General features: G+C 40.6%; 1 protein-coding gene across 1 annotated transcript in view; it reads right to left on the bottom strand.

Annotated features, from left to right (window-relative positions):
• Positions 1-1,222: 1,222 nt before the first annotated feature.
• Positions 1,223-14,917, bottom strand: part of FRK (fyn related Src family tyrosine kinase) — a 35,890-nt gene continuing 22,195 nt past the window's right edge. Inside the window, exons 5-8 of the mRNA XM_079971691.1 lie at positions 11,819-11,977; positions 5,738-5,919; positions 3,205-3,370; positions 1,223-2,822 (exon numbers count right to left, since the gene is read on the bottom strand). Coding sequence (XP_079827817.1) covers positions 2,608-2,822; positions 3,205-3,370; positions 5,738-5,919; positions 11,819-11,977 — 722 coding nt within the window. The 3' untranslated portion in view covers positions 1,223-2,607. The remainder of the gene's footprint in view (positions 2,823-3,204; positions 3,371-5,737; positions 5,920-11,818; positions 11,978-14,917) is intronic.

Here is a 14,917-nt window from a genome sequence, read left to right as displayed (position 1 = left end):
AGTGGGACAGAAATTACTTCTGACTAAATCCCATTCCATTGCTTTCAGTGCATTGCTTTTGCTGGATTGCACCTTAATGTTATTTCATCTGTTATTTCCGTTCATCAAAACCTATACTATTATATTTTTGTTGGACTATAAATTCAAAAGTGCCCATTTCTAAACCTCCCCTAGGAAGCAATTTCTAGTGCTGTTTTTTCTTGACCATGTGCTTCAAATATTGACCTTTACTGGCCAGATGACTCATCATCCTTAGATTAGTAGCCTCAATGTTATAAAGGAATGGTGCTCTTTTCTTACTTTTCCTTTTTTTTTAACCAAAAGATTCTTTGCTGTTGTAAGGATAAAAACTTTCTAACATAAAGCATCATTTATCAGCTTTTGATATCTCAACAGTAGGTTAGAGAACGACAAGTGCCACAGGGGGGGAAAGGATACAACATATTAAAAGAACTGTTGGTCATAGACATCTCCATGCCAAGACAAAGGGAGAGTGGGTTCTTATCTGAGAGATGTTGTTTGCAGATTATGCAGCCTTGACAGTACATTCTGAGGAAGCTCTACAGAGATTCATCAACTGTTTTGCCCAAGCCTGCATGGAATCCGGCCTCATCAGCCTGATGCAGACCAACATCCTGGGTCAGAGCATCACTAACACATCAGCACTGGTGACCACACTCTTGAAGTGGTACACAATTTTGTCTACCTGGGCTCCACCATAACCAGCAACCTTTCCATCAATGCTGAGCTGGACAAGCGTATTGGCAAGGCAGCTACGGCAATGGCTTACCTCTCCAAAAGGGTATGGGAGAATGTGATGCTGAAGTCCAATACCAAGGTAAAGTTCTACCAGGCTTTCATGCTGAGCACACTGCTTTATGGAAGTGAGTCATAGGCAACTGACACCCACTAGGATGTCCTCTCCCAAGTCCACATTCCTAGCATCTTCCCATTCCTGTCTGGGCGACGTCTATGCTGTTTTGGTCGTGTACATACAACAGAAGATTGCAGGATCCCCAGGGATGTGCTCTACAGGGAGCTGGCTTCAGGCACCAGGCCCATTGGCAGACCACGTCTGTGTTATAAAGATGTCTGCAAACGTTGCATGAAGGCTGGCAACATCAACCCTGTTGTGTGAGGATCCCTTGGAGTCAACTGCAGCATATGCGTATAGAAAACAATCCAGCCCAAAATAACACCCAAAGATGTAAACAATAAACAATTTTAAATTATTTCCTTTCTTTAAAAAGTAAGCACATCATACATACATACACAGAGAGAGAGAGACATTTTATAGGCAACCATTCTAAACAAATGGCATCCACGGCAGGACAAAACAGATGTCACTATCAGTATTGCACTCGAGCGCTACCATATTCCCACAAATACAGTCTATTTTATCCATAGCCACTGCATAAAATAGGAGCCTTGGATGAAGGGCCCAACCACTCAACACTGGTGCAAACACCAACAGATCTGTTGTATTGCTGGTGTCCACAGCAAGCCCACACAGGGATAGCGTTCTATGGAGAAGATAAAAGCAAAATAATCAGTGGGTTCAATTGGACTTCTTCCATAGTATTTCAATGCACTGCTTGGAAGAAATGCAAAAATGAATGAATGAATAGAGCCCTAAAACAAATAAAGGATCTACTGCAGTGGCATATGCTGGGTTCACATGTATCACAAAAGCAATTCACAGGAAAACATACATTTATGATCTCTGGCTCATCAACGTACCGTAACGCAGACCTTCTTTCAAGAATCACTTTATTTCTGACAAATGTGTATATTTTCTATGTACTATCAGTTTCCCCCCCTCTCGAGCGAACATACATTTATTCCATGTACGATGAAGACGCTCAAGGCAACATTACCAAAATTGTAGCCATGGGATGTTCAGAGGAGAAAAAGGAAAACATCTTGATGCACAGGTCCTGCTGTGCATAAAAGCAATCACATTCCTTCATAATCACTGATTGATGGGATTTAGCAGATAAGCAGTGGAATCTGAAGAGTAACAAATAACAAATTCTATACATAAAAAGTGCAGTGTTTTATTGCCTATTGTGCAGAAGCTATCTGTTTATGATTTGTGTTGTTGCTGCTTTTTGCCATCTCCTGTTTAAATAATAAATAGAAGAGAAACTTCATTGTACAGCAAAAAGTTATTTTAAGAAATCCTGCCTTTCAGTTTGCTTAATCTATCAGGACAAGCTGATGCCATCAAGATCTTGGCGTATTGTCACAGGTTTTAATAAGAACTCATTCCTTACTATTCATCACTATTTTAACCTCTCCATTCATCTACTTTGAGGTTAGAATGCTCCCAAAGTTACTTCGGAAAAGCTGCAGAGAGATAGCAGCTTTACATAGATTGATGGCTTGGCAGCCTAACAACCAAATTGCTCTCATTGGCAATGGAAGAAACAGACTGAGGAGATGTTAGGCATATATATTGCACACACCTTGGTCCATTGTGTGTCTGTGTGTATGAATACATGTTCTACAATTTGGCATTATAATGTAGAAAGAACGTATTTGCTAAAGGAACACAGTTGGGGGGTGTCATCCTCACTTAAATGACCAGCAGCAAGATTGTGTCATTCATTTTATGAAAGCACTTGCATCTGCATAGGACGTAGAATCCATGTCATAATAATCTTCCAGTTTCCAATGCAACGTTTCAAAGGTGGGTCGTTCTTTGGGCTCAACATTCCAGCATTGCAGCATGATGTTATACAGCTCTTGGGGACAATTTTCTGGTTGAGGGATTCTGTACCCTTGATCCAGTTTCTGGAGTACTTGAACGCCTGTCAAACCTAAAACAGAATGGTTTTCAATAATAAATGATGATAATGATGATGAAACTAAAGCATGTATAGTGATCGTTCATACAGAGAATTCTCTGTGGTGATTCTACAAGCATCATCAATCTATAATGCATTCTCTTATAGGAGCCTCCACTTAATTCTTTTTAATCTCTGTGTGAACCTAGAATCAGCATCTTTAACTCCCTTCCTTCCTTCCTAGCACATTAGCCTAGGTGCACAGCCAGTTGTCTAAGAAATCACAGAAAACTGAATTGGTTCCAGCTAAACAAAATCATGGAAGACTGGATCCTTCAGTTCAGTGGGGCAGGGAGGGGACTAGAAAGACCCACCAAGGGTCTTTGCAATTACTGCTTTTGAACAGAGCACTCACCTGAATAAGGCATCTTTCCATATGTGGTTATTTCAAACAGGAGTATTCCAAATGACCAGACATCAGATTTGATGCTAAACTTATTGGAGCGGATTGCTTCAGGAGCAGTCCATTTCACAGGCAGTTTTGTTTCATGTTTGGCTTCGTACACATTTTCATTTCCTAGCTATCATATGCAAACAACAACAACAACAATTTCAGGATATAAACAGTGAATTTATAGGATTAGATTGTTTCAACAGCTGCCTCTGTAGCAGGTCGGTACTTTCGGGGGGGGGGGGATATTTGGTTCTATATACATTTTGCTTTGCATAGAAGACAAGGGAGCTTGAAATTTGAAATGGATTCAAACACATCCTTCAATTTCCTAATGAAAAGACATCCTTCAGTTTCCTTATGCCTCTTTGTGATGCCTAAAAACTACAATTGAAGCACTTTCCCTCAAAGAAATCACCACTGCTGGTGTTAAGGTTGCGTAAGTCACAATATATTCCCACCCCCACATAGCGAAAGGAGTAAGAATAACTGTACAGTTCCTCAGAAAAGGACACGGGGAAATGGGATGGGGTTGTAAGCAATCAAAATGGCACAAGAATGTGGGAGAAGGAAAACTGAGGCAAAAATTGCAGTATTTAGCAGCCATACAGTTCTAGGAACAGCCAAAAAAATGGATGGATTAAAAATATTCATGGATGGAGCTGTGCCCATCAAATGGGAGATGGAAAATATCTTCAAGATAGAAAATAGGAATGAATGGAAGGATGGGGAATCTGGCAAACTGGTGTATATGCTTTAAGGGGACTAGGCCCATAAGTGGCACTTCTTGAGGTAAATGAGGATGGTCACAGTGACAGTAAAAGCTTTTTTGGTCTTGTCTGCAATTTATATTTTTTAAAAACCTGTTGCTTGGGTTCTAAGAAAATAGACCTTGAATGGGGGGAAGTAGCCAACTTTAAGCAGGGGGAGGGGATGGATAACATTCTTTTCATGAACTTCCATAATAGTAGTAGTAGTAATAATAATAATAATAATAATAATAATAATGTTTTATTTATACCCCACCCATCTGGCTAGGTTTCCTCAGACACTCTGGGGAAGTTAACTTATCTTAGGATTCAAGCTGGAACAACAGACTTCCATGGACACCATGATTCCCCCCACCCCGCCCCATCCAGCTACCTGCACACTTTCAAAACCAATTCCAGAAGGTGATGGGGAGTCCCCATTGTGGAACCATGCATGCAGAGTGTTTTAAAAAGCTGTTGTCTCCTTTTTAGGGCTCCATGGAGAGTACAGGTTATAAACCTCATATTAATTATAGCAAAATTGTTCATTCATTGTTAACCACAATGTCAAAAATCAATGGGATTTTAAAGATGTGCCTTGCCAGCCAGAGCTAGGGAGACAAATTTTTTCATTCATTCATTCATTCATTCATTCCTAGGCCTTGTTTTGCCAAGCATACATGCAATATTGAAACGCCCGTCATTAATTGGGGCCTACCACTGAGAATCCTGAATTTGGCAATGACAGCAGCACAAGCCTCCCGCTGGCACCAGAGGCACAGGACTCATGTCTGGCCTTCCGTGAGAAGACAAGGCGACAGTGAGAGCTAATGCATTCAGGAACCTTTGTTTTGTGATTAATTGCTGGCACCAAAGGGCCATTGACTTTGATAATCATCACTTAAACAGTTCCAGGACTAAAAATACAGACTGTGAGAGATTTAAATTAATATATTGGTTCAGAGTGGCACCGATTAATTTAGGCAAAGTAAGCTGACAGGCATCGGAGAATAAATGGAAAATTGTTTACTTGTAATTGAGGTTTTCAGGGGTTAGTCTCTTACCTTCCTGAGACCTGTTTTCTAAGACTTTTATTGCTTGAGACTTGGGAAAGATTTAAATTAATATATTGGTTCAGAGTGGCACCAATTAATTTAGGCAAAGTAAGCTGACAGGCATTGGAGAATAAATGGAGAATTGTTTACTTGTAATTGAGGTTTTCAGAGGTTAGTCTGTTTCCTTCCTGAGACCCATTTTCTAAGACTTTTATTGCTTGAGAGTTGGGAGCACATTAGGATGCTTCTCAATTTTTAAATGAAGACTGCAGGTGCTGCTGCAAACAGCATGTCTTTATTTCATTTTCTTGATCTCCAGGACCAATTTTTTAAAAAACACAGAGCAAAGGAAGAGTATACTTATCCCCAGATTTAAAAAAAGAAAAGAACTCCCATGTTACTGTTATTATCATTTCATTCACAGGCTACTCTTCATTAAAAAAAATAATAATCACAGAGTGATTCACAAGTAATAATATAAGATATACAGTGACAAACAAATAATATAAAACAACAACACCCCCAAAAAAACTATTACTTAAACACAAAACAACGTTAAGATAATACATTCAAATAGACCATTCAACAAATCAGGGGTTCTCAAAGACCTAGTTCAAACAGGATCATGACTAACCATAGAGCAGGATAAAGAAGTGTGACTGAAGTAAATTGTGAAATTGTACTACAGCCTACCTTGAAAACTCGTGCAAGTCCAAAATCTGCTACTTTGTAAACGTTGTGATCACCGACAAGGACATTTCTGGCTGCCAAGTCACGGTGAATGTAGTTCTGAGATTCAAGATAAGCCATTCCTGAGGCAACCTGAGCAGCCATGTCCACCTGTTGTGGCAAACGGATCCTGGCTCCTGCATCATCTGTGAATTAATTGTAAGGTGATTATGCATGCACAGGTTATGTATATACAAGGCCTGAGACAGCTAGTCAGCAGGGACGACAATGTGATTTCGGAAAACAAAGTCAAGGATTGTATTAGTGCTACTTTGAAACACTTTTCAACACTTTCCCCCATTATCCATCAAATACAGAGAAAAGATTTGCATTCTAAAATTAGCACAGGAGAGAGAAGATGACAGTGAAACTCTCATGGATGTGATGCTGGGCTTTTATTGTATTTACCCTAATTTTGTTTTAGATTTAATATGTATATCTCACTTTTCTATTGCAATTATAATGCAGCATATACAGTATAATATTGGCTATACAGGGACGCGGGTGGCGCTGTGGGTAAAACCTCAGTGTCTAGGACTTGCTGATCGTAAGGTCAGCAGTTCGAATCCCCGTGGCGGGTGAGCTCCCGTCGTTCGGTCCCAGCTCCTGCCCACCTAGCAGTTCGAAAGCACCCCTAAGTGCAAGTAGATAAATAGGTACTGCTTTATAGCGGGAAGGTAAACGGCGTTTCCGTGTGCGGCACGGGTGCTGGCTCACCAGTGCAGCTTCGTCACGCTCGCCACGTGACCCAGAAGTGTCCTCGGACGGCGCCGGCTCCCGGCCTCTTGAGTGAGATGAGCGCACAACCCTAGAGTCGGTCACGACTGGCTCATACGGGCAGGGGTATCTTTACCTTTACCTTTTATTGGCTATACAAAATGCAAAATTTCATATGGAATATAATAACATCAGGAGCAAGTATATTCCACCTGCTGTTCCTCATGCCATCCTCAATGATTCCCCCAGATACTATCCTTCACCTGGTATGTGCCCAAAGGCAGCCACTCAGGGCACTAGTCCCACACATTTAGAGTCTCCCTTGCCACATCTGTCAATCAAAGAAAAAAAACATTCCCTAGAATGCCAATTTTCTATCATTTCTCTCTGGCAGGCACAAGTAGCGCACTGCAAGACCAAATAAGGAAACTGACAACCTTAACATCGCTTGTGGAAACTACAAGCCTTGTCCCAATGAAATAAATAACACTTGCTTGTGAATAGGCATGGATAGGACTGTGCTGCTCAACAACTGTTAAGATTTATCTTCAAGTCTAGCTGAAACATTACGAACACCATATTATGTAAGGCAAGGTCTCCATAGCGAACAGAAACCTGCATAGGCTCTCCTTGACAACCATTACCTAATTGAGAGTATTTGTCCTTTGTAACAAGAATCTGAAATATCTATCATTGTGTCTTTCTTATGGCAATTTTATTTCACCTTGAAATACAACTTATTCTTTGCTATACATTCTGCACACTGCAGAAGCAACTTTTCCTCTGTAGCTTTTCCATCCATAACTGTTTGCACATCCACAAAGTAGTGATGTTTCATGTATTTACTTTCTGCCCAGCCTACAGATCTCATGAGAAAATTGTCTGCTTCATAGTACTGCTTATGTGATTTAAAGGTTTGCGCTTTTAAATGGGCTCTCAGGATGTGCACGCACTGCTGCGACATTACTCGTCTCTGAGCATGAAAGTTAGATTTCCCTGAAAGTCATACAACGGGATGGCAATTTAGCAGGGCTGCATTTTACTTCCGTTATCACATGGATCCACATGTGGAGACTTACAGTAAGTGAGAAGTTTGTCTTCGTGAGAAAATACTTTGTCTGGAAATTCTTGAGTTTCTTCAGTATGCATGGGACAAAATTGGAATGGGGGCAATGGAATACAATTGCCCCACAGATTCAAAAAGTGTCACCAGTGTGGTGTAGTGGTTAAGAGCGGTAGTCTCGTAACCTGGGGAACCGGGTTCGCGTCTCCGCTCCTCCACAAGCAGCTGCTGGGTGACCTTGGGCCAGTCACACTTCTCTGAAGTCTCTCAGCCCCACTCACCTCACAGAGTGTTTGTTGGGGGGAGGAAGGGAAAGGAGAATGTTAGCCGCTTTGAGACTCCTTCGGGTAGTGATAAAGCGGGATATCAAATCCAAACTCCTCCTCCTCTTCTTCTTCTTCTTCTTCTTCTTCTTCTTCTTCTTCTTCTTCACCTGGTTCAAGTTGGTCCCAGAAATTTCGGTCCGGTTTGAAATGCTGCAAGCCCCATTCTCACTTGCTAGCTTCCCTCTCTGGCTAGGTATGTCCACATCCCCAAGCAATTCCCTCCATTACTTGCATTTAAGAAGGGAGAAGAAATAACCAGAATTTACTTCACAAAGAAAAGTACATGAAGCTATGCTTCTGGCCATTTGCAGAAGTATAATTTCTTGCCGAGCATTATAGTACAGTACCTGAATCAGAACTAGGTCCCAAGGAGCATAAAATGTGAAGGTTTTTTTATCTGCTTCTCAGCTCAGTTCAGAAGGCACAGAAAGCTGCAGATGCTACTAGCATGTCTAGGAGCATCATTACTAGTTAAGGACAGGTCCCCCAAGGCCTCTCCTTTGTCCTTGTGGCTACGATATACGATATACGATATACAATACGATATACGATATCTTTATTGTCATTGTCCCTTGCGGAACAATGAAATTGAAAACTACATAAAACTACATTAAAACTACATAAAACTACCACAAAACTACATAAAACTACCACAAAACTACATAAAACTACATAAAAACTACATAAAACATTCAAAAACCCCTAAAAGCCCCTGAATTTTAGAGAAGCAGGCTTCTAAAATGGTTGCAGGGCCTCCATAAACTCAGAAGGCTTTCCACTTTGCACAGTCAGCCTGCACGTGTCGGAGGACAATGGAAACAATTGGTTTTTTTGGAGGGGTGAGCTTGCACACCCCATGCTGCCACCCCATGCATTTTCTCTACACATGAACTTTAAGTCCTAAAAGGCAATGTTTTATAGAGACTACTATTTATATCTAATCCAAATTCTGAAAGAACAGCGTCAGAACTGCTCCTGAGCACATCTGTTCACAGGCTATTTGTCTTTGTTTTTATCTTTTGTTTGCACAATGACTCTCCTGTAATTTTCAAGGCAACCACACGTCTCTTTCTTATGAAGACAACACACCTCTCTGACAGGACAGACAAGCGTAGAAGACCTTGATATCTAAAATATGAGCTGACAAGGCCCAAGCATGCTTAAAAGTTACATGCTTTGATTTGGAAGCCTTCATTCCTAATCACAGGTGTGTAGGGGCTAGTTATGCTATCTCGGTGACAAGGAAAGAACACACCATAATACAGATACTTTCACAGCACTGTTTGACAAACTGTTCAAACAATATGACTCACAAGGGTGCACCATCCAAAACCTTTTAAACACAGCATGAAGAAAAGGCTTCACGCTCATCACCTCTTTCCATGTGATGAAAGCAACTTTTTCCACAAATGCACGTTCAAGTGATAGGCAGAAGTATCGTGCAAGCAGTGATGTGGGAACTGGACTCAAGACCAGGAAGATCTGGGTTCAAATCCCTGCTTAATTCTTAGAATTTCTTCATCTAAACTACCTTAGGGGTGTTGTGGGGATAGAATATATAAAAACAGAAATACAGACATGTGGGTAAGAAATAAAATGAAAAGTCCAAATCGGTCATTAACTTGCCTTTGAAAACTACCCCACAGATCATTTCCTGTTAATCTATTTTAAATCTGCTACATGTTAAGGAAAAGTAGTCAATTAATCAGTACTTAAACCTGCATGCATTTTACAGACCATCTGTGATGGGATAGCCATGTACTGGAAAGAAAAAGCAAACAAGGTGCAATATCATCCTCACAACACGTTCCAACAGTCTCAGTGAAGTTATGCTGCTTGCAAAAGAAATAAGAGCAGTTCTTGCTTGCAAAGGTAAGCTTTGGGGATGTAGAGCTCCAGCGTCATACAGCAGTGTAGTTTGGGCTCACGTCTGCAGGCTCCTGAACCTAATGCAATATTCAAAATCCACCCCTGTATTTGTAAGCTACACTCGTCAGATGCAGGGATTAAGTAAGACTCAAGCAGCTTGGGTTCAAAGGGCAGTGCAGATGGCCAAGGGGTGGATCTTGCGAAGATGGAACAAGACCAGCTACAGATCACTTGTCCTTGACCCCTGCAGCCCATGAAAGAGTGGCCCAAATGAAAGCAGAAGATCTGGAGAAGCTTGGAGGTTTTTGACAGGGTTCTTTGGTGATTGAGAAGGAATGTGGAACATCTGTTTACCTGGCAGCAGCTAATGAAGAATTTTGATAACAGACTAACAGATCGTGTGTGTGTGTGTGTGTGTGTGTGTGTAAAGGGACCCCTGATCATTAGGTCCAGTCGTGACCGACTCTGGGGTTGCAGCGCTCATCTTGCTTTATTGGCCAAGGGAGCCGGCGTACAGTTTCCGGGTCATGTGGCCAGCATGACTAAGCCGCTTCTGGTGAACCAGAGCAGCACATGGAAATGCCGTTTACCTTCCTGTTGAACTGCTAGGTTGGCAGGATCAAGGACCGAGCAACGGGAGCTCACCCCGCCGCAGGGATTCAAACCACCGACCTTCTGATCGGCAAGTCCTAGGCTCTGTGGTTTAACCCACAGCGCCACCCGCATCCATATATATATTTATAAAATGATTTTGTTTTTCTGTTCTCTCTTTCACTCTTCTCTTTTAACCCTATTTGGTTTTTTAAAAATATTTTTTATTAAGTTTTCGTTTAACATCTCAAAATAAACATTTACATAATACCATACATTCCATGACTTCTTTTCTTCCCCTTCCCTGGTTCATTTTGTTTACCTATTATGCCTGCATATTTTACAATGTCCATTTTTGTCAGTTTTCCAATTTTACATCACTCAATTAGTTATTAAACTGTTGAATATATCTAAATGCTACCAGCGTTTTCAAATGTGTAGTTATTTTCCATACATTCAGCAAAAAAATTCCATTCCTCTTTAAATAGATACTTTTCTTGCTCTCTTAGTCTTAGTTAAACCTGCTAGTTCTGCATATTCTATCAGCTTAAGTTGCCAACCTTACTCGGGACCTCTCTCACTTTCCATTTTTGGGCTAACAGAATGCAAACCGCCATTGTTGCGTACATATATAGGGTTCTCTAACACTTGGCAACTTCTGACTGCACCATTCCTAACAAAAATGCTTCCGGTCTTTTGGGGAAGGTTGTTTTAAACATTTTTTTCATCTCATTATAAATTATTTCCCAGTATAAACAACAACAACAACAACAACAACAACAATAATAAATAATAATTTATACCCCGCCCACCTGGCTGGGTTTCCCCAGCCACTCTGGGTGGCTTCCAACAAAATATTAAAATACAACAGTCCTTCAGATATTAAAAGCTTCCTAAACAGGGCTGCCTTCAGATGTCTTCTAAAAGTCTGGTAGTTGTTTTTTCCTTTGACATCTGGTAGGAGGGTGTTCCACAGGGCGGGGGCCACCACCGAGAAGGCCCTCTGCCCAGTTCCCTGTAACCTCACTTCTGGCAGTGAGGGAACCACCAGAAGGCCCTCGGAGCTGGACCTCAGTGTCTGGGCTGAACGATGGGGTGGAGACGCTCCTTCTGGTATACTGGACCGAGGCCGTAATCTTTTCACATGCCCAACACATATGAAAAAACATTCCCACCAAAAAGGGATGGATGGGTAAGAGAAAGGGACAATTTGATTTATTCCAAATGTTTTGGAATAAAAGTTCTTTTATTGTTTCAAATGTAAGAACTGTGAAGAAAAAATAAATAAATTTAAAAATGTAAATAGTCTATCTAAACATAGAAAAAGACCACCTGGCCATTTTGTGGATTCCCCACCAATCTCTACAGCCAGTCAGAGTTTATTGAGCTGCTCATCTCTTTTCCTTCTCTTTTTTATTAGCGCATTTGCTATAGTACAAGCAGTACACAGTATTGCTAAATGAAATGTTTCCTACTCACTCTGGAGGTATTCTAGCAGACTTCCATGTCTCATCAGTTCTGTAATAATATAAATTGGATCCTCTAAAGTGCAAACAGCATAGAGCTGTATGAGCTTTGGGTGTCTCAGATTCTTCATTATCTGTGCTTCCCTGAGGAAGTCTTTTGGATCCATTGAACCTGAAATGAGAACAGCAACAAAAGAAAATTAGCCCCTGTTATTAAGGGCCATCCTTGTCTGCCCCGCAGTCTTGTGTAAATGACGAGCGCTGCTGCCTTTCACTTTGCAAAGTACGATGTACATCAGTGCAAATTCAAGTAAGGAATTCATGCAAGTGAAATGACAAAGGAGAACACAGGTTTTGTAATTTTCCCTGGCTTTAATACAAAAATAATAACTCTAATAACTGTAGATAGCGGGTTATTTTGCCCATCATAAAGGCTATTGGTCATTTTATGACTGAAATGGTAGTCACAATGTTTTATTGGTTTAACTGCTGCTCCCGGATACTAGAAATGTAACCATGATTAGAAACAGTGCAATAATTTCCAACATCTTAAGTTACCTGCATCAAATCAATCCCTCTAGGTACAAACCCAAGCAATAATGATTCGCCTCTTCCAAGCTACATTGTTGAAGCTCATTATACCTTGGAATAGAGCATGTTTATTACTTAGAATTATTGACCTTATCAGCAAAGGGGCAAAACACAAGGTTCTGATGCACCTATCATGCAGTAAACTTGCCAGACGGAGTTAAGACTTGAAAAGGACTTATAAAAGTAGAGCAGCTATAGAAGGGAAAATGCAATACTATACTAAACTCAATGCTGGCAGTCAACAGAAAATAAAAATGCCAATAACGCAACACAATAAATTCATGCAAATTTATGTTGCAACCACACTCAGAAAACTGTACAGTGGTACCTCGGGTTAAGAACTTGATTTGTTCTGGAGCGGAGGTCCATTCTTAACCTGAAACTGTTCTTAACCTGAGGTACCACTTTAGCTAATGGGGCCTTCCGCTGCTGCCGTACCACCACCCTGCGATTTCTGTTCTCATCCTGAAGCAAAGTTCTTAACCCAAGGTACTATTTCTGGGTTAGCAGAGTCTGCAACCTGAAGCGTCCGTAACCCGAGGTACCACTGTACACTTCTTGTCCCCACCCCTCAAAAAGAATATTGTAAAGTAGAAAAAGGCAACCAAAATGATCGGGGGCTAAAAAAATGCCATTATGGGGAAAGGCTGTAACATTTGGGGCTTTACAGCTCAGTAGGAAAAGGTGATTAAGGGAGGGGACAAGATGGAGGTATATAAAATGATGGGAAAGTGTGGAGAAGGTTGGTAGGGAGAAATTGTTTCCTCCCTTCTGCATCATACTAGAGCTTGGGATCAACCAATAAAAGTGAACAGAGATTTAGCACAGACAAAAGGAATTAGTTCTTCACACAGCACAGTTAATTAAACTGGGAAATTTGCTACACAATGCAGTGACCACCAATCACTTGGACAGCTTTAAAGGGGGATTAAACAGATACAGATATTCATGGCAACTAGTTGTGATGGCACCATTGGCTCCAGTGTCAGAGGCAGTCTAAATACCAGTTAATGGGTAACACAAGAAGGAGAGTTGTTTGGTCATGTCTCTAGCTAAATATCCATTGGACAGTCAGTATGGAATGCAGCCTACTCTCGCAAGGCATTATTTTGTCTGAAACCCACCCACCCCTTTCTTACAAGAGCTTCTGGAAAATTAAAGGGCTTCTGGAAAATATTCAACAGCAATTGCATCCAGCAGCAGAGCTGGTGCCAACGTACATATAAATAGCTGTTACAACATGATGGGTGAACCTGTCTTACAAATGCATCTGGCAGCATTTTTTTTTAGGGGGGGGGGAATACAAACCCAACATGGATATATTAATAAAATATCTTAATGCTTCATGGGACTGCATTGCTTTTATGAAGATTGCTGCCAGTTTAATTAGGAATCTTGTGCCTCTCTCTGTGAGGTTAATTGAAGCCCTTTCTAAAATGTAGAGGCTGCAGACTAATCATTTAGACTTTTAATCCAGCATTTGCAGGATCAAAGATCAATTTTTAACCAATCTTGGGTAGGGAGGATGGTTTGGAGTAAATGCAGTTTTATCTTATGAAACTCTTTAATTGTACAACATTGCAACCATCAGTGTTCCTAGAAATAATTTCCCTATGCTATATTTTATTAAATGGATAAATTATTTCCTCTACTACATCACAATAAATATTTTATTATTACACTTCTATAATAGACCAACACTGTGTACAATAAATGGCATATATTTCAACAAGTCTTTGACAGGTGCCTTTCCAATCATCTGCCAACATGAAAATAAATTTTAGAAAATGTTTATGATAAGTTTTAAATAAAGTGCTTTAAGTGCTTTAAAGACATGAATTAAAACAAATAGATGTTTTTCTCAGGCCTGTTAATACAATCAATTTTTAAAAGACAACACATGATATACACGGTTTGAACAAATATGTCTGATATTACTTTCAAATTCCCCATGTACCGTATACTGCCAGGAGAATTTAAGTAAATCTTGTCAGTATTCAGGTCATTATTTTTTTTCAAAGGACAGTGGCTATTTGCTTTTCTCTTTAATAAAAACTAAAGTGAAATCCTGTGGCCACTAGCTTCAGTTGCACCATCGCTCTGCCCAAAATGTCATGTCACTAATCACATTTTAGCACTGCAAATAGATCTAAGAGAATTTATGATTGAGAGGAATTGGAAACTATAATGGGCTCCATACAGCCAGATACCGCTCTCTACTTACCATCCAGGCAAACTAGAAGCATTATCAGAGTTCAATGACACACTCCAGCATAAGCAATTCTGGAGGGTGCAAAAGCTGTACCAGTGAAGGGTTTGGTTTGGAGTGAGTGGTTTGGGGAGAGTTGTGGGGGCCACACTGAGAAGTCCACAGGCCTGATATTTCCCACCCCTGCTCTAGGCCAATATAATCATGATGTTGCAGCTATGTGTTGATTGGTTCCTTATTTGCATGGGGAGCAACATCAGTGCGCAATGTCATGATTGATGGGTGGCGTGTTTAGGGATGCCACTAGAAATG

Source organism: Podarcis cretensis (genome assembly GCF_951804945.1).
Source record: "Podarcis cretensis genome assembly, chromosome: 3".
Lineage (NCBI taxonomy): Eukaryota > Metazoa > Chordata > Lepidosauria > Squamata > Lacertidae > Podarcis > Podarcis cretensis.
The sequence above is the reverse complement of the archived record's forward strand: the minus strand, read 5'-3'. Positions and strand labels throughout refer to the sequence as shown.